The 23,370-nt window shown below is 36.5% G+C and overlaps 1 protein-coding gene across 2 annotated transcripts in view; it reads left to right on the top strand.

Moving 5' to 3' along the window:
• Window positions 1-23,370, top strand: part of DNAJC13 (DnaJ heat shock protein family (Hsp40) member C13) — a 125,178-nt gene that overhangs the window by 23,444 nt on the left and 78,364 nt on the right. For both annotated transcript variants that reach the window (XM_042902981.1, XM_042902982.1), the window contains exons 3-9: window positions 11,697-11,772; window positions 12,567-12,716; window positions 13,160-13,201; window positions 16,239-16,439; window positions 18,718-18,924; window positions 19,014-19,109; window positions 19,479-19,570. In XM_042902981.1, the coding sequence (XP_042758915.1) occupies window positions 11,697-11,772; window positions 12,567-12,716; window positions 13,160-13,201; window positions 16,239-16,439; window positions 18,718-18,924; window positions 19,014-19,109; window positions 19,479-19,570 (864 nt within the window). The remainder of the gene's footprint in view (window positions 1-11,696; window positions 11,773-12,566; window positions 12,717-13,159; window positions 13,202-16,238; window positions 16,440-18,717; window positions 18,925-19,013; window positions 19,110-19,478; window positions 19,571-23,370) is intronic.

Raw genomic sequence — 23,370 nt, 5'->3', positions numbered from 1 at the left:
GTTTTTTCTGGATGGAAATCACAAGTAAAACGTGGGCATTTACTTCTGGGTCACTTTGATATTTGCATATATTAATTGTAGCAAATGCTCTGAATTTAAGGGTGGCATTTTAGTATCTGAAAGGGATTTTAATACATTGGGATATATGGTAATCAGTCCATGAGATTAAATGGCAGATCCTTATGACATTCATATACAGTCAGTGCAGTGACTAGATACAGGAAATAGGAAAGGCGACTCGAAGTGAAGATCGCAAATTTCTGATACCTTATGTGTAGAAATTGGAATCCTAGAAAAGAAGAGGTACTCTTTAGCTGCCTGGTATTAACATATGTCACCAACTCTGATAATCCTAGAAATCCTGAGTGTTTTTTCCCTTGATTTATTGATCCTGGCTCTTGATGCTGCCAGTCTCTAAACCTCAGATGAGTTCATCCTGAACACTTTTTGTGTATTCTTCATATAATTCTTTGTGCTTAATATTAATCTGGGATTTGAACATTTTTCACCCAGAAGTGCAAATAGTAATGTATCTGCTTTATAAGATTTTCATATTTTACACACAGTGTTGCATTAAAAGCTAGCTTCAAGGAGCAGAAGATACTCTTTTTGACAAATGATGCTATTCACCTGGACATGGACATGCAAAAAGGAGGGGGAGGGGAAGGATCTAAGTACACACTTTATACGTCTCACAAAAATTAACCCAAAATGTATCACTGACCTAAATGTGAAACACAGAACTCTTAGAAGATAACATGGGAGAAAATCTAGATGACTCTTGTGTTTGGTGATGACTTTTTAGATACAACACTAAAGATGTGACAATACATTCAAAAAAATGAATTGATAAGCTGGGTTTCATTAAAATTAAAAGTTTCTGCTTTGTGAAAAACCCTGTCAAGAGAATGTGAAGACAAGCTGGGAGAAAATATTTGTAGAAGACATTTAAAAAAGGACTATTATCCAAAATACACAAAGAATCCTTAAAATTCAACAGTAAGAAAACAACCTAATTAAAAAAATGAACCAAAGACTTAATAGAGATCTCACCAAAGAGATGTCAGATAAACATACGAAAAAATGCTTCATATCATAAGTCAGGGAAATGCAAATGTAGAGATACCACTATAAAACTATGGATTGGCCAAAATCCAGAGCACTGAACACCAAATGCTGGTGAGGATATGAAGCAAAGGGAACTCTCATCCAGTGCTGGTGGGAATGCAAAATGGTGCAGCCACTTTGGAAGACCGTTTGATGGTTTCTTAAAAAACTCCAAATCCTCTTTGGGAGGTTCTCGGGCCACATGGGGAGAAGCGGTTCCACTGCTAGAAGGACATTTGGTAGAGGCTGTAAGGCCACCTGGGCCCAGCAGACCCCAGAGAACGGCCATATTCGCTGGTGCTGGAACAAGGTCGTTGGGGGTGAAACCAGATGTGTGTTGTGATTTTCATAATCCCTGAGACGCTGCTGCTACAGTCTCGTGAACCTTTTCTGGGGCGGGCTGGCACCCGGTGGTTGCTCAGTGAGACCCTTCACAGAGGGGTGGAGCGGGTCAAAGCTGCAGTCCCTCAGAAGTGGGGGGCTGGGGAAGGCAGCCGCATCTGAGACAAAACTCAGGAGGGAGGTGCTGCCTGGGACCTGGTCATGGACGGCGTGGAAACGGCGAGTGGACGGAAGCTGAAGATGAAGGATAGGTGATTGCTAATCAGGGAGAACAGAGTTCCGATACTAGAGACTGGGTATCTGGGTGACCCCATTTTCACCGCTCCTCAGCATGCATATACGCACCTACAAGTGCCACAACAATCCACCCCAGTAGGCTAGCAGCGCCATCTAGTGGAGAATGGAGCCTTTACACTAAGCCCTGCCTAACTGAGCCAACCTCCCTCTTCAAGAACACAAGTCTCACCACTTGCTTAGCTTATGGACTATAAAGCGCTTCATAGTTTGACTTTTAGGGGAAAACGAAGTAATTTCAGTTGTATTTCAGTCTATTACCTGGTCCAACTATTCAATTTTCTTTCTTTCTTTTTTTTTTTTCTCTTTTTTGTTTTCTTTTTCTTGAATACAGAAAAACTTCATTTTTATTTTAAATTTTTATTAAAAATATTTTTCTTTAATTTTTTTCTATATTTTTTACTGTTGTGTAAATTTTTTCAAATTGTTTTACTTCCATCATTTCATTTTCGTCTGCTTTAGTGTATTCATTTTTTCAAATTTTCAGATGATTTCCTTTTTTTTTTTTTTTTCTTTTTTCTCCCTTTTTTCTCTAATCTGTCAAGCCACTTTCAACACCCAGACCAAAACACACCTAGGATCTAACATCATTTATTCGATTATTTTGTGTGTGTGTGTGTGTTTAATTTTTAAATTTTAATATTTTTTTAATTTTAATTTTTTTTAATTTTAATATTTCCTACCTTATAAATTCCTTTTCTCCCTTCAAAATGACGAAACGAAGGAATTCACCCCAAAAGAACAGGAAGAAACAACAGCCAGGGACTTAACCAACACAGATACAAGCAAGATGTCTGAACCAGAATTTAGAATCACGATAATAAGAATACTAGCTGGAGTTGAAAATAGATTAGAATCTCTTTCTGCGGAGATAAAAGAAGTAAAAGCTAGTCAGGATGAGATAAAAAATGCTATAAGTGAGCTGCAATCTCAAATGGGTGCTGCGGCCTCAAGGATGGCTGAGGCAGAACAGAGAATCAGCGATATAGAGGACAAACTTATAGAGAATAATGAAGCAGAAAAAAAGTGGGAGATTAAGACAAAAGAGCACTATTTAAGAATTTGAGAAATCAGTGACTCGTTAAAAAGAACAACATCAGAATTATAGGGGTCCCAGAAGAGTAAGAGAGAGAAATAGGGGTAGAAGGGTTATGTGAACAAATCATAGCGGAAAACTTTCCTAATCTGGGGAAAGACACAGACATCAAAATCCAGGAAGCACAGAGGACTCCCATTAGATTCAACAAAAACCGACCATCAACAAGGCTTATCACAAAATACTCAGGCAAGGAGAGAATCATGAAAGCAGCAAGGGAAAAGAAGTCCTTAGCCTACAAGGGAATACAGATCAGGTTTGCAGCAGACCTATCCACAGAAATTTGGCAGACCAGAAAAGAGTGGCAGGATATATTCAATGTGTTGAATCAGAAAAATATGCAGCCAAGAATTCTTTATCCAGCAAGGCTGTCATTGAAAACAGAAGGAGAGATAAAAAGTTGCCCAGACAAACAAAAATTAAAGGAGTTTGTGACCACTAAACCAGCCCTGCAAGAAATTTTAAGGGGAACTCTCTGAGGGGAGAAAAGATGAATGAATACATGAATGAATATCAAAAGCAACAAAGAAAGGACCAGAGAACACCACCAGAAACTCCAACTCTACAAGCAACATGATGGCAATAAATTCATATCTTTCAGTACTCACTCTAAAGTCAGTGGACTAAATGCTCCAAAAAACTCCGCATTCTCTTACCATATGATCCAGCAATCACACTCTGTAGTATTTACTCAAAAGAGTTGAAAACATGTCCACACAAAAGCCTGCACACAGATGTTCCTAGCAGTTTTATTCATAATTATCAGAAATTGGAAATAACCAAGATGTCCTTCGGTAAGTGAAAGGATGGATAAACGGTAGTATATGCAGACAATGAATATTATTCAGTGCTAAAATGAAATCAGCCATCAAGCCAAGAAAGACATGAAGAAACTTAAGTGAAAGAAGCCAATCTGAAAAGGTTGTATACTGTTGAATTCTAACTGTATGACATTGCAGTAAAGGCAGAATTTTGGAGACAGTAAAAAGATGAGTGGCTGTTAAGGTTTAGGGGGTAAGGAGGGATAAAAGGTGGAGCACAGAGGGTTTTTAGGGCCGTGAAACTACTCTGTATGATGCTGTAATGGTGGATACGTGCCATATGCATTCATCAGACCCATAGAATGTACAAACCAAGAGGGAACCCTAATGTAAACTGGACTTGGGTTGATAATGATGTTTCAGTGTAGGTTCAGCAATTGTAACAAATATACCCACTCCTGTGGGTGGAGGATGTTGATAACAAGAGAGGCTGTGCATGGGTAGGGACAGGAAGTACTTGGGAAATCTCTGTACCTTCTGCTTAATCTTTCTGTGAACCTAAAACTGCTCTAAAAATTAAAGTATTTAAAAAAAAATAGCTCTATCTGAAATGGAAAAAATACCTTGTATCATGAAATGTAAATCTTTACATTTCATGGGATGCCCTTTATTTCCTCTGAAAGAAATGGGATAGTTTCTTAGTTATTGGGATAGGTTTTGCAGAGACATTCCCTCTCGCTCTTTTCTGAGGAGTACAGCTTCTGATATGAATGAGCCATCTCATGTGAACTTAATCTTACAGGTGGAGTTTGACCAGAATCGGAGTATACTGGTGATATAGGCATAGGAATGATCACTTTGCCTGTTATTTTTGTTCTATGTATTATGAATTTAGCAGTCATGGTTACTGGAAACATAATGATACTAATTATAACTAATTCAGTGACTCTACTGGAGTTTTGAGCCCCTCCTCCCTGTTATTTAACAGAATAATAACAATAAGAATAGCTAACATTGGGGCGCCTGGGTGGCTTCGTCGGTTAAATGTCCGAACTTGGCTCAGTTCATGATCTCTGTTTACGAGTTTGAGCCCTGCATTGGGCTCTGTGCTGACAGCTCAGAGCCTGGAGCCTGCTTCAGATTCTGGGTCTCCCCCTCTCTCTGCCCCTCCCCTGCTCATGCTGTATCTTTCTATCTCTCAAGAATAAATGTTAAAATAGCTAATATTTATCAATTATAAACAGCAAGTGACAAGTACTCCACACGGATTATTTCTTTTACTTCTCATATTATGAGATAGGTATATATACTGTCCACATCTTTCAGATAGAGAAACTGAAGCTTAGGTTAAGCAGATTATCAGAGGATGCATAGAAAGGGAATAATGCAGACAGTGTTCGAACTCAGGCAGTGTGGCTCCAGAATTGGTGGGCTTTAACTGTTAAGCTGTAGTGCCTCCTGTAGCAGTGCTTAACATTGATCTCCTAACTCTTTGAGAAACGTTGTATTTCAGTTATCCTTAGTTTCACTATTTGATGAACTAAAATTCTAATTCAATTAACTGGATTTTCAAGCTTTTAATAATAAAAGGAAAAACCCTATGTTCTGTGTCCTAATGGCTTCCTAGAAATTGGTAGCCAAAACTTATTTTAAAATGGTCAAAGGAACTAGGGTGTTCAGCTTAGGAAGAGGATTCAAAGTGAAAGTCTGGTTGGCACAAAAATTATTATACCTTTGTGAAGCTGAAAGACAGAACTTGGACCAGAGGGTGAAATTTGTGGGGAAGTCTATATTGGCTTAATTCTAAGGAACAGTGGGCAGTATCTGCAGTACAGGAAAATAAATAGAATTACTTTTCTTTTTTCTTTTTTTTTTTAAGTAGGCTCCATGCCCAGCGTGGAACACAATGCTGGGCTTGAACTCATGACCCTGAGATCAAGACCTGAGCTGAGATCAAGAGTCAGCCACTTAACAGACTGAGTCACACAGGCACCGCGAAATAGAATTACTTTTAAGGAAGGTTAGTTAGTTAGTTCCCTTGCACGAGTAATGAACAATTAAAACTAGCCAACTTTGCCCAGAGTACTGTAAATGTTCAAGCTGTATGTTATGGGGACTAGGCTCCAAAACATAAAGTCTGTCTTCCAACTCTGATTAGATCCGTTTGGCTTATTTGAGGCACATTGCATAGGCTATCTACTGAAAGGATTGAAGATCTTTATGTTTGTTTGTTTGTTTGTTTGTTTATTTCTGAGACAGAGACAGAGCATGAGTGGGGGAGGGGCAGAGAGCAAGGTTCGAACCCACAAACCATGAGATCATGACCTGAGCCGAAGTTGGTCGCTTAGCCGACTGAGCCACCCAGGTGCCCCGAAGATCTTAACTTTAAAAGTAATACACAAAGGTTTTATGAACTCGAGAAATTTGACAACCATTATTTTATAGTAAACATAAGCTTTTTCTCTACTAAAACAAAGTACCGTTGAATTTTCTCTATTTTGAGAGAGTTGAATGATAACAAATTTTTGTGCAGAAGAGTATTGTGATGGTGGCCAGTATTTTTGCAGTCTCTTTCTGTTGACACTATTGTATATGCCTAATTTTTACACAGTTTGCCTAAAATGCCTAAATTTTACACAAAAGTGATACATGCCAGCTAGGAGTATTCAAGTCTGGAATTAACTTTGAAACAATGACAAGTATCTTAGCTCTTAACTACTTTGCAGTTCATTTCAGATGTCTGAATTAGTTAATAATACATAAAATATTGGGAGGAAACTGGGTCTTTGAGGGGCTGACTCCCTCATTCACTGCCATGTCCTTGTACACAGCACTGATTTGTGCTCATTTAATATTTGGGCAATCCATGGTAATACTTAATACAGTATCTGATCTAACAGGTTTTTTTCCTAAGAAAAAACTTGCCCTAGGGAAAAAATCATGTTCTAAAAAGTTATTCAAAGAGGAAAGCAATATTTATAAGGACTAGGATGTTTAAGAATGGAATAACATTTTAATCTGCAGGAGTTAAGTAATACAGGAGTGTTTATTTTAATGTAAGTTAATATAAGTTTAGTCTGTTAAAAAAACCTGAACATCACCTGTCCAATCCAAAACCAGATTACATCCCTAACTTCTGCTTCGGTGGTCTTTCTTTGTTACAGATTATCTTTCTTATCTCCAGTCAGCATGGTCATTAGCACCTTTTTACTTGTTTTTATTTTTATCACCAACAGTTATGGGAGCAAAAAGAACCATAGATAAGGCACTTGCCTCAAACATGTTTTTATTTATTTGAATAGCATCAATTTCTTGATTCTAAATAACATTAGAGTTAATGGGTAATGTAAATTATATTTATTATTAAGCTGTCCTATTAGAATAAATGAGTTATGAAAACTTGAGGGGAAAAAATGCCTATTGCCTATAGACATTTAATGATGTGTATACCTTCACTTCCTGAATAAAATGGAAACAAGTGCAGTAAAGAAAATCAATAATGAATATTAATTTCTCAATTGGGGGAAAAGATGTTTGCTTTCACATTTCTTCATATACATATGGCATCTTTCATAAATTTCTCATACATTTTATTTTAGTCTTTATTCCTTTTTTTATTTGATTTTATATAACTTTTTATAGGAGCTTTATAATAATTTCAAGGAATTAGCCAACAAATTCATCTTAAACCCATAAGAATAGCAAATTAAGTTATAATTTATAAATGGTATTTTTTGCAGATAGCAAGTAAAATGGGAATATTTTCTTTCATAAAAATAAAGACCTTAGTCATTTCCTGATATTATAGTGGTTATGAAATGAGTAAAACCTGGTGTGAAAGTAGTTGCTATTCTGTTTTAAAGGCAAGAGTAAATTAGGTCATAGATTTGAATGCATGTTTATGTATTATTAGATGGATTGGCCTATTTAGCTATTTGGTAAACACTGAGCATGTGCTGTATGCAGTCCTGGGTCTTATGTGAGAAGTTAGTTTCCAAGACAATGAAGACCTGTACCTCCCTGAACTTAGGGGATCTTTGTCTATTCTTCATGACTTAGGGTACTAATGACTTAGTAAAAGATAGGAAAAAAATCTTAAGTTTGCAAGTACTGTGACTAACATACCATACATGTGAGATCATTCAGATTTTAATTTCTAAATCTGATATCCATGGAGGCTTTATAGGTAATCTTTGAAGGTTTAGGGCTGCTTATTAAGGTGTTTTTAATGACCTAGAAGTATTTGTTCTATACTTAAAGGAAGTGCAGCAGCCATTATAGAGGACTGAAGCAGGGGGAGCACTCATGGAATAAGAGAAGGGGGAAGAGAGAAGAATGAAAGAGAAATCTGTTTCCTTGTAACTTTTTTCTTATGGAGGCTGTAGAGATCAGTATTTATCTGAAAGATAGCTCTGAGTTTGCTAGTCATAACAGTGCTTTGGGCCTAATGACACTTAACTCCAGGATCCTTTTGCTGAAGTATCTAGAATGTGCTCTCTGCCATATGGCAGTCACTAACCACCTGTGGCTGTTTAAATTTAATCACATATAAATGTAAAATTCATTTGCATTAGCTACATTTCAGGTGCTTAATAGCTACATGTGGCTCATGGTTGCCTCATTAGACAGCGTAGATAAAGAACGTTTCCATTTTCTTGGAAAGTTCTTTCGCATGGCACTGATCTAGACAACAAAGTTAATGAGAAAGATGTCAAAAGGGGTTTGGTTGTGTGGAGGAAATTAGTACATGATTGAAAAGAATATCTTCCTAGCTGGTGTTGAATGTGACAACACGAGTTGATATTGGAAACATTTCAGGCATTTAATTCTTCTTTAGTTCTTTCTTTTGCTCCCAAAGTAAAATAAAGAAATTCTGTAGTTTCACTTCAAGACTATAAAAATTGGCATGTTTGGCTCTCAAGATGATTCTGAAAGTTAGAATTGTGAATTCACATTTCTATCATACATTTGATTTCATTGGGTAATCTTTTAAGGCAGATAGTGGTTTAATAAGATCTTATTTCTTTGTTCTTGTAAGTTGTTAAAGCCTCTGAAGTTTTGAGACTTTTTCGCTGTTTAGGTTAATCCTTATATACTTCGCCAATCTCTCAATCCTCACTCAGCTTTAGAAAGCAGCAAATGAATGTTTTTATATTAGGAGGTAGTCTCTCTTTGGACCATTTCCCACTCCCTTTTATTTTATTTTTTAAGTTTATTTATTTATTTTGAGAGAGAGGGAGAGAGAGCATGAGTGAGGGAGGGGCAGAGAGAGAGGGAGAGAGAGAATCCCAAGCAGGCTCCACACTATTAGCACGGAGCCAGATGTGGAGCTCAAACTCAAGAACTGTGAGGTCATGGCCTGAGGTGAAATCAAGAGCCGGACACTTAACTGACTGAGCCACCCAGGTGCCCATCCCACTCCATTTTAGACATGTGAAATTAGGGAAAAGATATTTGTAACGTGGCAGTACTTTGTAAATAAATATATGGTAAAGATCAATAAAATCTTTTTCTTTTTTTCCCAAATGGAAATAACTATCATTTTTGTTATATAATATACTAATTAGAAAAAAAGACAGGCAATAGAAAAATTGTGAAAGCCCTCTCGATCTCAGTGGAAATCCTTCTAGTGTTTTACTGTTGAGTCTGATAATGGCTGCTATTTAAGGTATGTATGTCTTTTTACTGTATTAGTAGCTTAAAGCAGAAAACTGTGATCTCCATAAATATCAAAAAAGCATTTGATTGTATTTAACATCCATTTTTAGTAATTTAAAAATCTCTTAACTAAAATACTAATAGATAAAATATGACCAATCATATTAATAGATTTTTCTTACATTGAAATCTGTTTTCCTAACATGAACCTTCTTTGGTCATAGTATACTGCTATTTTAATATGCTACTTGATTCTTCTTTCTAATACTTATTTATTTTTTTAATGTTTATTTTTGAGATCATGCACATGAGCTGGGGAGGGGCAGAGAGAGAGGGAGACAGAGGATCTGAAGCAGGCTCTATGCTGACAGCAGAGAGCCGGATGCGAGAGGCTTGCACTCACAACCTGTGAGATCAATCATGACCTAAGCCGAAGTCGAGTGCTTCAACCAACTAAGCTACCCAGGCACCCCTATTGCTAATATTTATTTTAAAAATAGATTGGTGTATCTTTTTTTTTTTTAAATGTGTGTGTTGTCTTACCAGATTTTAGTATCCCTAAAAGAATTTAGAAACTTCCCTTAGTCTGTTTCCTGGAACAGTTTAAGAAGCATGGTATTTATCTGTTCCTTTAAAGCATTCATCTCCTTGTTGGAGCCATGGTTATTTTGTAGGTTGTAATTGTTTACAGCTATCTTAAACTCTTCTATATAGGGGTTGGTTTATTCATAATTTTCAAAGTTATCTGCATAGAGTTATACACATCTTTATGTCTTCTGTATGATTATGAATTCTTACATTCTTAATTTTGTTTTTTTAGACTAGCTAATGTTTTATGTATTTATTTTATTTTTAACATTTTTATTTTTGGAGACAGAGTGCAAGCGGGGGAGGGCAGAGAGGGAGGGAGACACAGAATCTGAAGCAGGCTCCAGGCTCTGAATTGTCAGCACAGAGCCTGACGTGGGGCTTGAACCCACAAACCACGAGATAATGACCTGAGCTTAAGTTGGACGCCTAACTGACTGAGCCACCCGGGCGCCCCTGTATTTATTTTATTTTTAAAGAACTAATTCTTTATTTTTAAGTAAGTTTTTCTATTCAGGTTCTTTATCATTATGAGTTCCTCTCTATCCTAAAGGATTATTGATATCCAAGTGATTTTTTTTCCTTAGATATGATACTTTAAAGTGAAGGAAGTAAAGTGGGAAGTGAAACTTGGGGGCTTGCCTGTGTATAAGCTTCCTACTTCTATAGAGTTGCAACACTTAACTATAATAGGTAGTTGCTTAAATAGAAATTATTAAGATTCCAGAATATTGTTGTGACTGATCAGTTACAGGCCATAGCTTTTCCTTCCTTTGCATCATGGTTTTGTTGAAAGGGTATTTTGAAAGAATTAGTAGTGTGCAGTGTTGTTGTTGTTTAATAAAATTTCCCATTTAGAATCTTGGCATCCTCGGGTGGTATCTTTTTAACTTCATGTATAGTAAGTCAATACAAGCTTGCTTGCATAGGTCATATTTCTCTACTTAAGGATCTCCCTGGTTCACGTAAACTGAGTGGTAGGTGGGTTTTGTTTTTTTTTAATCTTTATTTTTGAGAGAGAGAGAGAGATGGAGTGCAAACAGGGGAGGGGCAGAGAGAGAGGGAGACACAGAATCTGAAGCAGGCTTCAGTCTCTGAGCTGTCAGCACAGCCCCATGTGGGGCTCGAACTCACAAACTGAGATCATGACCTGAGCCAAATTCACTCTACTGACTGAGCCACCCAGGTACCCTGGTCGGTGGGTTTTAATACCAATAATACTTTCTTTTTTTGGTCATTTTGTTTTATACTAGGTTATTTAGGAGTTCCATTTTCAGTCCTCAGTAGATTTTATGTTTTTCTCATATGCTTCTTCACTCATTACTTCATCCAGTTCTGAGGATTACTGAGTAATCTTGATCAGCCAACCATCTTCTTGATAAAATTTGTTCAAGTTCTGGATTTTCTTCAAGAGTTCATTAATTTCAGTTATTTCTCCTGGTAGAGGAGAATAGAGCTCTAGCAGCTTTTGCACATTTCATCTTGCTTGTTCAGTTTTGTCCCAGCTTCAGACAGACTACAGTAAACATCTCCCTAAGTTTCCCATACAAAATTGTTGATTCCACTGTCCCAGTACCCTTTTCAGTTGTTACCCATTCATGTCTGTTTACGAATTTATGCATGGAGAGCAAAGCAGAACCTGTGAACAGTATCCAGACGGCACCCACCCTCCCCGATAACACTTTAGAACATCAAAAAATGTGGGAATATAAAACTAAGCTCTATTTAGTTAGTATTAATTGTTAAATTTTTATGTTTATTGAAATATTCTTTTTGTGTTAGTATCATATTTTATTATAAAATGTTTCTTTTATTTAAGACTAAATTTAAGTACTTGTCTTTCTTTGTAGGTATAAGCGTGTCTTTTCAGTTGGAACCCATGCGATTACTACGTATAATCCCAATACCTTAGAAGTAACAAATCAGGTAATCATGTTAGAAGCTGTTAGGCATGTTTTGAACTCCATTTGAATTTTAAAAGCCAGGATATGACCCATGATTTCCCTTTCTTGAAATCTGTACTTTAGGTTAGAAAAGTCAACTTTGAAGGAGATTGATATGCTTATATAATGCTTGGTACTCATACCAAAAGTAAATAAATAAAAGCGGGTGGTGAAGAATGTGTTTATTTCTAGGCTCTAAGGAGTATAACTTTTTGATATGTTACTTTTGATTGCCATCTCTTTTATGTGAAATTGGTACATTAGTTCATTATAGTTCTAAAGGCGGTATTAGTATTGTAATAAAGGTATACAGAAGTTGCAGTGCAGTAAATGGAAAGTACTTGTCATGGAAGTAGGATTACTGTTTATAAAGGCAAGACTAGCTTGAATATGGATAAGTAAACATATTTATAATCTAGTTTATTTTTAATTCTAAATTAGGCATATTTTACAGATTCCTTTTTGTTGTTTTAGCAGATCTGCAGGTAATCATAAAATTTTATTCCTCACTTCTTTTCACTTGTATGTATTTTAATTGCTTTGGATTAATGTCAGTAATCATTAAAGTTGGAACACAGATGGGATTTTTTAATTGTTGTCCCTGATAACCGAAAACCTCAAAAAGAATTTGTGTTACAGAATTACTATAAGATGTGACACCTTCTAGACCTCTGTATTATTTTGTAATTTAATCGGTTATTGTGAAATTAAAGTAGGAAAAACAGTGTTGTATTTCACCATATTATAGCATCATTTGAGAGAATTTCTTTTTGTTAGTGGCCTTATGGAGACATTTGCAGCATCAGTCCCGTTGGGAAAGGACAAGGAACAGAATTCAACCTCACGTTTCGTAAAGGCAGTGGAAAGAAGTCAGAAACTTTAAAATTTTCTACAGAGCACAGAACAGAACTTCTTACAGAAGCATTGGTAAGAACAGTTCCGTGTTAATAAGCTAAATTTCTCCTCTTTTTTTTTTTTTTTAAATTAAACAGTGATGTTACAGTACAGATAGTAATGTTTTGAGTCTCTGTGACCACAGTGTTTGTTTTTTCTTATTGACTGTTAACTTGATTCGGTGAAACTTTCACTTTCTCTAATGGAAAGTCTGGAAAATCCAGATATGTTTGATAGTGTTTAGTCTTTTTAAGCACATATATAGAGCAAAGCAGTCGTGTGTTTAATCTATCTTGTTTTTCAGTGAAGTTCCACACATTTTGTATTGAACAGCCTTAAACTATATCTTCAGTAACATTTTTTTAATATCAAGGTTATCAAGTTGGGGTTTTACATGTTTTGGATAGAAAGAACTGAACTGCAAATCTTCCTTACCAGTCTGTTGTCATAAGTTGTGATTATGTTTTCTCTTTCAGAGATTTAGAACTGATTTTTCAGAAGGAAAAATCACAGGAAGGGCAAGTATTTAGCATTTATTAATATCTATTTTTATTCTAATGTTGCCCATTATTATATAGAAATGCTTCTGTGGTCTGTGTGTTCCTTTTATGGCAAAGCTGAAGGGAAAAAAGGAATCATCATTAAATGTTGTCTGGCACTATGTGATAGATGAATGTAGTTTAACAGGAAACTCAGATATGAGGAATTAGATTTATGACTTAATGCTTATGATAGGGAAAAAAGTCTTCAGGCAGAACTATGGAGCAATAAAAACAGTGCTGTTACCACTCAGGTACTTTTTATTCAATATTCTAAACAGCAATCGTAAGCAACACACTGTGGATGATACCTGTTGGAACCTGCAACAGTTGTTTTGTGTAGGATTTTTCTATTTCAGAAGCATTAAGTTTTTAAGAAGTTTGGGGTATATCAGAACTGTCTTATTATATGTGCCTGCACTGGATCTGGCTGCAAGTAAGGCTTTGCATGGTGCACTGACAGCTTTGGGGAAGTCACGGTTGCTTATTAGAATCTTCCTAACTTTCTCATGCATTCTGTAATCATGTTACAAAGGCATTTAAACTAAATTGGAGACTTCTGAGGGGGGAAAATGGGAGTCCATGCTTTTTTTTCACTCCCTTGAAATACTGAATTTCTTTCCATGAGAAGGTATTGGTTTTATAATGGGCAAGGGGGCAGAATAATGCCTCAACTGATAGCACTGTTCAGAACTCTGGCTCTTCTGGTAAAAGGCAGGAATTGAATTCTGAGAAGCTGGCAGCACCGTCTCCCTGCCTTTTAAGCCCTCATTCTTTCTGTGGATGTTCTGCTAGTTTTAGCATCCCAGAAGCTTCACTGATCTCAAGTCAAGCAAGTGACTGCTCAGGAGCCATTTAAAATAGATTAATGGCTGTTGGCAAGCTGCTTGTTTCTTGTTCCTCATGAGCCACAGTCACATTTCTATAAATTACAATTTCTTTCATGTTGGCAGTTGAGTTTTCCATATTCCTCATCTGTTTGGAAAACTGCTGCTTCCAAAAGCATACTTTAGATTTTGTTTTAAGTTTCCCTTTATATCAGTTAACTTCAGCAACTTAGTATGTTTCAGAACTTTGAGGTAGAAACAGTGTCTCTAAAGACAGTCCACTTAATTTTATATCAGGAATAAATGGTACCTTCTCCTCCCCCAGATTCTCTGCTGCTCAACACTCTTGCATAAATTGAATTTGACACTCAGGCCTTCAATTGAGATATACCTAAATTAGGTCTCTGAGTCTCTCTCAGCCTCTGCAATTCTGAGGGATAATGATGTGTTTCCATCAGCCCATCTCATTATGGCCATTGATTATCACCTGGGAGGAATAGAGACTGTCCTGCAGAGTGGGTTGGGGCACATGAACAAGCATAGTTTGGAAAAGCACCACCATTTTCGTGGCTTCCCTTCTTCTGGAGAGGAGTGGCACTGCTCCATCCTTTAGTTCAGAGTCAAGGTGCTAAGCATATTCTTGGGTTAATGCAGGCCCTTTGTTCTGCAGAATTCCTTTTATGGAACTATAATGTGCATTATGTCATCGATCAGTAGTAGTGCTAAGGGGACTTGATGTCATATGATCCTGAGCCAAACTGAGGCTCATTGCTAGGTTCAGTGTTGGGGTGTTGTAGAGGTGTTTATTAATGCCCTTCTCGCTTTTCTAAACACCTACAAGAGAATTTCTCTCATTTCAGTATTAGAAATAGTTGTACTATTTTCTTTTTAAATTTTTTTTAATGTTTATTTATTTTTGAGAGAGAGAGTGTGAGTGGGGGAGGGGCAGGTAGGGAGACAGAATCTGAAGCAGGTTCCAGGCTCCAAGCTGTCAGCACAGAGCCTGACACGGGGCTGGAACTCATGACCTGAGAGACCGTGACCTGAGCCGAAGTCAGATGCTTAGCTGACTGAGCCACCCAGGCACCCGAGAAATAGTTGTATTCTTGAGCATCCAATTTACTTTTACCTTCAGAGTCATGTAACTGACTGTGTGTTCCTCTTTGTATTGTCGGGTAGAGAAGTGGGTGGGTGAGGGGAGATTCATTTCACATCTGACACTTGATTATTTTTATTTTCTCTTGCCTCATTTTGTCTTTATTTTGAATTATTTTCTCTTGTATCATATCATTTTGGTTAGCAGCCTCACTGAAGCCCTTTTTCTTTTTAAGAATAAAACTGGGTAGTAAATGGATGTTAACCATTCTAATCACTTTTTAAATTTTTTAAAAAAATGTTTATTTAGAGAGAGAGTACATGTGCATGCTAGTGGGGGAGGGGCAGAGAGAGAGAGGGGGTTGGAGAGAATCCTAAGCAGGATCCCTGCTGTCAGTGCAGAGTGGAATTCAGGGCTTGATCTCTCAAACCTTGAGATGGCTTGAGCTGAAATCAGGAGTCGGACACTTAACTTCCGGACCCATCCAGGCACCCCTCTAATCATTCTGATAGTAGGTACTTTATAAAGAAATGTCATTATCTAAATGGAATTTCACTTACTAATGTGATCAGATTTATACCTTTGGTGTGAATAGAAAAGTGTAAGGTCAAACTGAGGCTTCAGCATTTTTTGTGTGTATAGGAAGAAAATCTGTATTAGTATACTGAACCAGCTCAGGTTGTTTACATTGAATACTGTAACTTCCCCAAAATGTGACTTAGCTTTTTTCCATATGTAAGTTGGATTAAAAGAATCCATCAACAAAAGTTGAAATCTTTTTTCCCCGGCAAAAATTTCAGAGTATTCTTTTAGGATTTCCTTTTTTTAAAAAATAGATTTGCATAAGACTGACTTAAAATTGTTTCACAAAATATTGTGAAAATATTGTGAGGGGGTTAAGTGCCCCCTCCCCCACTCCTGCTCACACACTGGCTCTCACTCTCAATAAACAAAACCGATTGGATAGTAGCTGTAAATAATTATAATATTTGGATTTCTGGTTGTTTTGGCAGTGACTGATAGATTAAATGTGATTTTATTTTATGGTAATTTTAAATATGAACCTAAAAGTAATAACTGTTTGTCTCTCTAGAGGTATAACTGCTATAAGCACCACTGGAGTGATACAAGAAAACCTGTTGTTTTAGAAGTCACTCCTGGAGGCTTTGACCAAATTAATCCTGCAACCAACAAAGTCCTCTGTTCCTATGACTATAGAAATATTGAAGGCTTTGTAGATCTCTCCGATTATCAAGGGGGATTTTGTATACTGTATGGAGGATTTAGTAGATTGGTAAGTAGTATTTTTAAAAAGTCATTTAAAAAGAGACATAACCATTTGAAGGAAAGCAGGGTTTTTTTACACTTCTATTTCACATTTCACATGTGTCTTGTGGAAGGAAGTATGGTATTAAAGAGTACGTGCTTTGTTATCAAAGAGACCTGAGCTTGAATCTCAACGTGGAGCTCTCTAAAGTGACAAGAGTAATATGTATGTCATAGGTTTTTGTTTTTAGGGTTCTGTGAGATAATTTATGTGAAATGCTTAGCATAATATTTGTCTTAGTATTCAGTAAATGGGGGTTACAGTTGTTATTTTCATTATATCAGTGTCTTAACTGAAAGAATCTAAGCTTTCTTTGAAAAAGTAATTTAAGATCTTTTATTTTTATAGTCTTTACTCCTTTCCCCAGCTGTTTGTAATCTGAAATCTGAGTATTCATTGAAACTTCAAATTTGGAGTTCATTGCATGTTTTTGTCTTGAAATTTTGAATTATATGTGAATTGTGAGGTATAGCAAAAGCCACTTAAGATGCTCAGACCGTTTGTTAATTGGTAATAGAAGCTGAACTCTAAATGATGACCATCTTTTTTTATAAGAAACATTTTGCCTTCCTTAATGAAATCTCACCTCTTCAAGATGAGCACTGGAGAGTTTCCACAAGGAAAGGCTCAGTTGAGCTTACTCTCAAGTTTCCTTTCTCTTGAGAATTTAAATTTCTGTAGATATCTTAGTGGCCTGGGAACAGCTACTTTATGATTTAGTGTTCTATGGATAAATTATCCTTCTCTTGGTAGTAGAGCCAGGGTAAGCCTGGAACTTTTCGATAACACAAGAGGATAGGGTAGCAGAAGGGAATGATGATGGGGGAGGGGTGCTGAACTATTTGATTTACAAAATATGTCAGCTCTTCAGAGTTAGAGGCCTTTTTCCATCTTGGATTTCACCTTTGCCTGGGTGATGGGTACAATTCTGGTGTCCTTCATCTAGGAACACATATCTAGACATTTTGTTACCTTTGAGTCTAGACCCAAAAGATCTAGGCCCAAAGAGAAAATTAGGTTCCTTCCCCACCCTAGAGCAGCCTAAAGCCTGTTGTTGAAGTGCCATCCAAAGGCTTATCTCTTCCATGGACAGTGGAAATTTGTAATGATTAACCCCTTGGTGGAAACCATACCTAATTACAGGAGTGTAGCCTTGCAGACCTTAACGGGACAACTATATCACAGTAATTCAACTAAGCCTTACAGTGCGTGAGGTAAACATTAAGGATGAGAATTATCTGATACTCCTCAGTTACCAACAGTTTTTATTGCTTTCATGGCATCAAGTAGTTTTAATTTTAATCATCCATTTTCTAAGCATACTGTGCTTTTTAAAAGACGCTAGCTAAAATGAGTTAATTCACTGCAAATATGATACCGTGACAGATTCATTTAGCAAACCTTTATCTGGTACCTTCTGCGTATATAGTAACTGTTATAAGCAGCTGGGAATAAAATCAGGGTTTAAGATTTTATTTGTTTGTTTATTTTAAATAATCTCTGCACCCAGTGTGGGACTTGAACTCACAACCCCGAGATCAAGAGTTGCCCACTCAACCGACTGAGCCAACCAGGCGCCCCTAAAATCAGGTTTTAAAACGTGATCTCAATCTGTTACTCAGCAGGGGAGTTATTGGCATATGGACAGGACAGTTCTTATTATTGCATGGCACTCTCCTGCCCTGTCCTTTGCAGCCCATTTAGCATTTTTGGCTTCCAGGACTCAAATGCAGATAGCAGTACCTTATCCTTACCTTTGTAAAGTACACTCTTGGAGGTTGATTTGTAATATCCGTCAGCCAATGACTTGTAAACATAAACATTCCTCAAGGTGATCTTGCGAGAAAGCCCACTATATAAAAACATTAAATCAGAGCTACTTTCGTTGAAACTGGGAATCCTACCCACGTAGTACCCACTACCCCTACTGGACTTGGCTGGGGTCCCTGGGACCACTTTGGGAAGCCCCAGCATTCTGTTTTCCACATGATGATGGGAACCAGACCCTGAGAAGTTATGAAATAATTTCCATTCAGTTAGTTATTTGCAAGGTTCTATATCCCAGACTTTGCTATTTTAATTTAGTGGTTCAAATATAACGCACTGCTTATTTACCTTTGATAAGATCCACTACCTTTTTTTTTCTTTAGAATTGCTACTTCAGTCTCTTTCTTGTGAATTGATTCAAAATGGTCACATTTTAGTTGTTTCAATCCTGACTTTTCAAATTTTAAAATCTGTGCAGCATTTATTTGCTTCAGAGCAAAGAGAAGAAATTATCAAAAGTGCAATAGATCATGCTGGCAACTACATAGGTATTTCATTGCGCATCAGAAAAGAACCTTTAGAATTTGAGCAGTATTTGAATCTTCGCTTTGGAAAATACAGCACTGATGAATCCATCACATCGTTAGCAGAGTTCATAGTCCAAAAAATATCACCTAGACATTCGGTAAGACTCTATATTAAAAATGATAATTTGTTCATCTGATTTTGACATTTTTTTAATAACTTTTTAATATGTTTAAATTTTGTTTAAAGGAGCCTGTAAAACGAGTTCTAGCGCTTACAGAAACATGTTTAGTAGAACGTGATCCAGCAACATACAATATTGCAACTTTGAAGCCTTTAGGAGAAGTAAGTTTGACATTATTAGCTTTAATGAGGTTTCTTCCTGTTGATAATATAGGATAATATTCTATTTTAGTAATTTTTCATGCCCAACAAATGGAAAATACGGAGAATCTATTTAATTCTTCACATTATTATATTTATTGTACTTAGAACAGTGATTGTTAGAAAATTTGTTTTCCAAGTATACAACGAATGAAACTTTTTATTCAGTAATGGTATGACAATTTGAGACTTTTAAGCAGCTCTTAAATTCTGATCCTGTAAACAATTTTTAAATACTGACTTTTGTAAGCTAAAAGGGTAGTCTGTAGTTCTAAGGAAATGTCATAAAACTAAATACCATTTGTTGAACTTGTTTTTTGTTTTCACTAGGTATTTGCATTGGTTTGTGATTCAGAAAATCCACAACTTTTTACCATTGAATTTATAAAAGGGCAAATACGGAAATATTCTTCAACAGAGAGGTATTTTTTTTTTTAATTCATCCAGCTTTTAATATCCTAGTATGTGCAAGGCAAAATATTCCATCAAAGAGGAAAAACAAAGTTATGATCTAGATCTTTAAAATCCTATAACTTAGGAAAGGCAGCATTATTTTGTTGCAGATTTAAAATGACCATTCACGATAAAGAAATTGTGGTTTATATACACAATGGAGTACTACATGGCAATGAGAAAGAATGAAATATGGCCCTTTGTAGCAACATGGATGGAACTGGAGAGTTGTGATGCTAAGTGAAATAAGCCATACAGAGAAAGACAGATACCATATGTTTTCACTCTTATGTGGAGCCTGAGAAACTTAACAGAAACCCATGGGGGAGGGGAAGGGGAAAAAAAAAAAAAAAAAAAAAGAGGTTAGAGTGGGAGAAAGCCAAAGCATAGGAGACTCTTAAAAACTGAGAACAAACTGAGGGTTGATGGGGGATGGGAGGGAGGGGAGGGTGGGTGATGGGTATTGAGGAGGGCACCTTTTGGGATGAGCACTGGGTGTTGTATGGAAACCAATTTGACAATAAACTTCATATGTTGAAAAAATAATAATAAAAATAAAAAATAAAATGACCATTCACTGGGGTGCCTGGGTGGCTCAGTCGGTTAAGTGTCCGACTTCGGCTCAGGTCATGATCTCATGGTTCGTGAGTTCAAGCCCCACGTCGGGCTCTGTGCTGACAGCTCAGAGCCTGGAGCCTGTTTCAGATTCTGTGCCTCCCTCTCTGCTCCTCCCCCACTCATTCTCTGTCTCTCTTCATCTCTCAAAAATGAATAAATGTTAAAAAAAATAAAGATCCCGTTTTCAAATTTCTAAAAAATAAAAATGGTGATTTGATTTTAAATGAAATGATGAAAATAAGGTGTATTTCTGTAACTTATGCTTTTAAATAAAGCATTTTAAAATAGCACCTTTCACTTTTCATTGTTAACTTGTTTGAATAACAGCAGCAAGTTACTTTAGATACACTTTTAAGTTAGGTTTTTGTAAGTTAGTATCATTAGTCTAGTTACTAATTTTCCAGTGGAATGAGCCTGATTATTTTTATATCACTGTGACTTGGCTGTTGATGTGAAAAGCTGTGAGATGCTATAGCTCATCAACTCCTGTGAGGTAAAGAATTTGAATGCTATCCTAGTGTGAATGACTAGAACTCTCTTCATATACTAAGCCATTGTCATGGTATTGGCAGCTTTTACATTCCAGGCAGTTCTTTTGTGCTGTTTAAAAAGGTTGAGACTGAATCTGTTTTTAAAGCATAGTTGAAATGGTTCTGGCACATTTTGCCACTGTTCAGAATGCAGCCTTATTGAAGTCCTGTCACTTCCTGTAGTATGACCAGTAACTCTTTCTTACCTTGGAAAGCTTTTGATCTAAGTTCAACAAAAATGACATTTTAAGCAAAAAGGTGGTATTTTTTCCTGTCCTGAATTCAAGGAAAAGAACTTCTGGGGGGGAAAAAAAACTGCACATGTTCTAATCAGGGAAGGGATCTCAACATTTACAGTTTGTCATGTGCTTTATGTACATACATTGTTTGATCCTGATCCCTAGGAAGAAGATGCCATTATTCCCAATAAAGTTTATATGCAAAAAGTAAAACAGTTTGTGACTTTGGATTAGGACAAGGTTTCTTTCTTTCTGTTCTTTCTAAATGTTTATTTTGAGAGTGAGAGGGCGTAAGTGCAAGTGCATGCAAATGGGGGAGGGGCACAGAGAGACGAGAGAGAAAATCCCAACCAGGCTCCATGCTGTCAGCACAGAGCCCAATACAGGTCTCAGTCTTATAAATCATGAGATCATGACCTGAGCTGAAACCAAGAGTCGGACGCTTAACCAACTGAACCATCCAGGTGCTCTAGGAAAAGGTTTTTAGATATAGTTCCAAATACATAATTCATGAAAGTCTGATTAATTAGACTTTGTTAAAATTTAAAACTTTGACCCCATTAAGAAAAGGACAAGCAAGCCACAGACAGCGAGAAAATATTTGGAAAACATATAGGTAGCAAAAGACTTGCTTTTAGAATATATAAAGAACTCTTAACTCAATAGTAAAAAAATTAAAAACCCAAAAAATAAGTAGGCAAAATATTCAGATAGACCTCTCACCAGGGAAAATATGTGAATGGTAAATAAACACATAAAAAGACCATGATTCATTAAGGAAAAGTAAAACCACTACGTATACAGTAAAATGGGTAATATCGAAAAAACTGGCAATGCTGATTGTCGGCAAGCATGTGGATTCTCCTACATTGCTGGTGGGAGAACATAAAGTCCTAAACTTTTGAAAAATAGTTTGGCAATTTCTTAAACATAAAGTTATCATATGACCCAATGATTCTATTCTTAGGTGTCTACCTCAAGAGAAATGAAAACATATGACTGCATAAAAACTTGTATCTGAATGTTTATGATAACATTACTCCTAATAGCCAAGACTAGAAGCAATTGATATATATATTACCTGGTGAATGAATAGGCAAACATGTTGAGTATCTACATGGTGGAAAACTATTCATCAATAGAAAGGACTGAACCTTAAAAATTTATGTAAAATGAGCAAGACACATAACACTACATATTATTCTGTTTATTTGCATTTTTAAGAGACTATTTTTTAGAGCACTTTGAGGTTTATAGCAAAATTGAGCAGAAGGTACAGAGATTTCTCATATACTTCCTGGCAGAGCCTCCCCCATTACCAGCATCCCCTACCAGAATGATACATACGTTAAAATTGACTAACCTACAATTGTATAATTGGAACAAATGTATAATGACATTTATGTACTATTATAGTATCATACAGACTTTTCACCACCCTAAAAATGTCCACAGATCCTCTCTAGCAGTAAAAATACTTTGGATGAGGAAATCCTAATGCTCCACTAATTTCATCTCTCCCTCCCTCCTAAATCTTGACAGCCACTCATCGTTTTACTGTCTCCAAAGTTTTGCTTTTTCTATAGTGTCATAGTTGGAATTGTACAGTATGTAGCCTTTTCAGATTGGCTTCTTTCATTTTCTCCATGTCTTTTCATTCCTGGATAGCTCATTTCTTTTTAACACTTAATAATCCATTGTCTGGACATACCATGGTTTATTTATCCATTTGCTTACTGAAGGACCTCTTGTTGCTTCCATTAAAGCTGTTGTAAAAATCCGAGTGCTGGTTTTGTGTGGACGTAAGTTTTCATCCTTTGTGTAAATACTAAGGAGTATGATCACTGCATCATAGGGTAAGAGGATGTTGAGTTTTGTAAGAAACTGCCAAACTGTCTTTCAAAAGTGGCTGTGAATTTTATATTCCAGTCAGCAGTGAATGAGAGTTCCTGTTGCTCCATATCCTCACCAGCATTTGGTATTGTCAGTGTTCAGTTTTGGCCATTCTAGTAAGTGCCTGGTGGTATCTCGCTGTTTCAGTTTGCATTTCCCTGATGACATATGTGTTGAGTATCTTTTCATATGATTATTTGCCATCTGTGTATTGTTTTTGGTGGGGTACATGTCTGTTAAGGACTTCGGATCATTTTTTAATTGAGTTCTTTGTCTTGTTGACTTTTAAGAGGTCTTTGTATATTTTGGATAATGGACCTTTATCAGATAGGGCTTTTATAAATATTTTTTCCCAGCCTGTAGCTTTCCTTTTCATTCTCTTGATGAAGTTATTTGAAAAGTCAAAACTACAGAGATAGAAAATAAGGAGTTGCCTGGATGCTGAGGAGTCTTTTGCAGATGGGTACATGAAAACTTTTTGGGGTGATG

The sequence above is a fragment of the Panthera leo genome, chromosome C2 (assembly GCF_018350215.1).
Source record: "Panthera leo isolate Ple1 chromosome C2, P.leo_Ple1_pat1.1, whole genome shotgun sequence".
Lineage (NCBI taxonomy): Eukaryota > Metazoa > Chordata > Mammalia > Carnivora > Felidae > Panthera > Panthera leo.
This window is presented reverse-complemented; position numbering and strand designations above follow the sequence as displayed.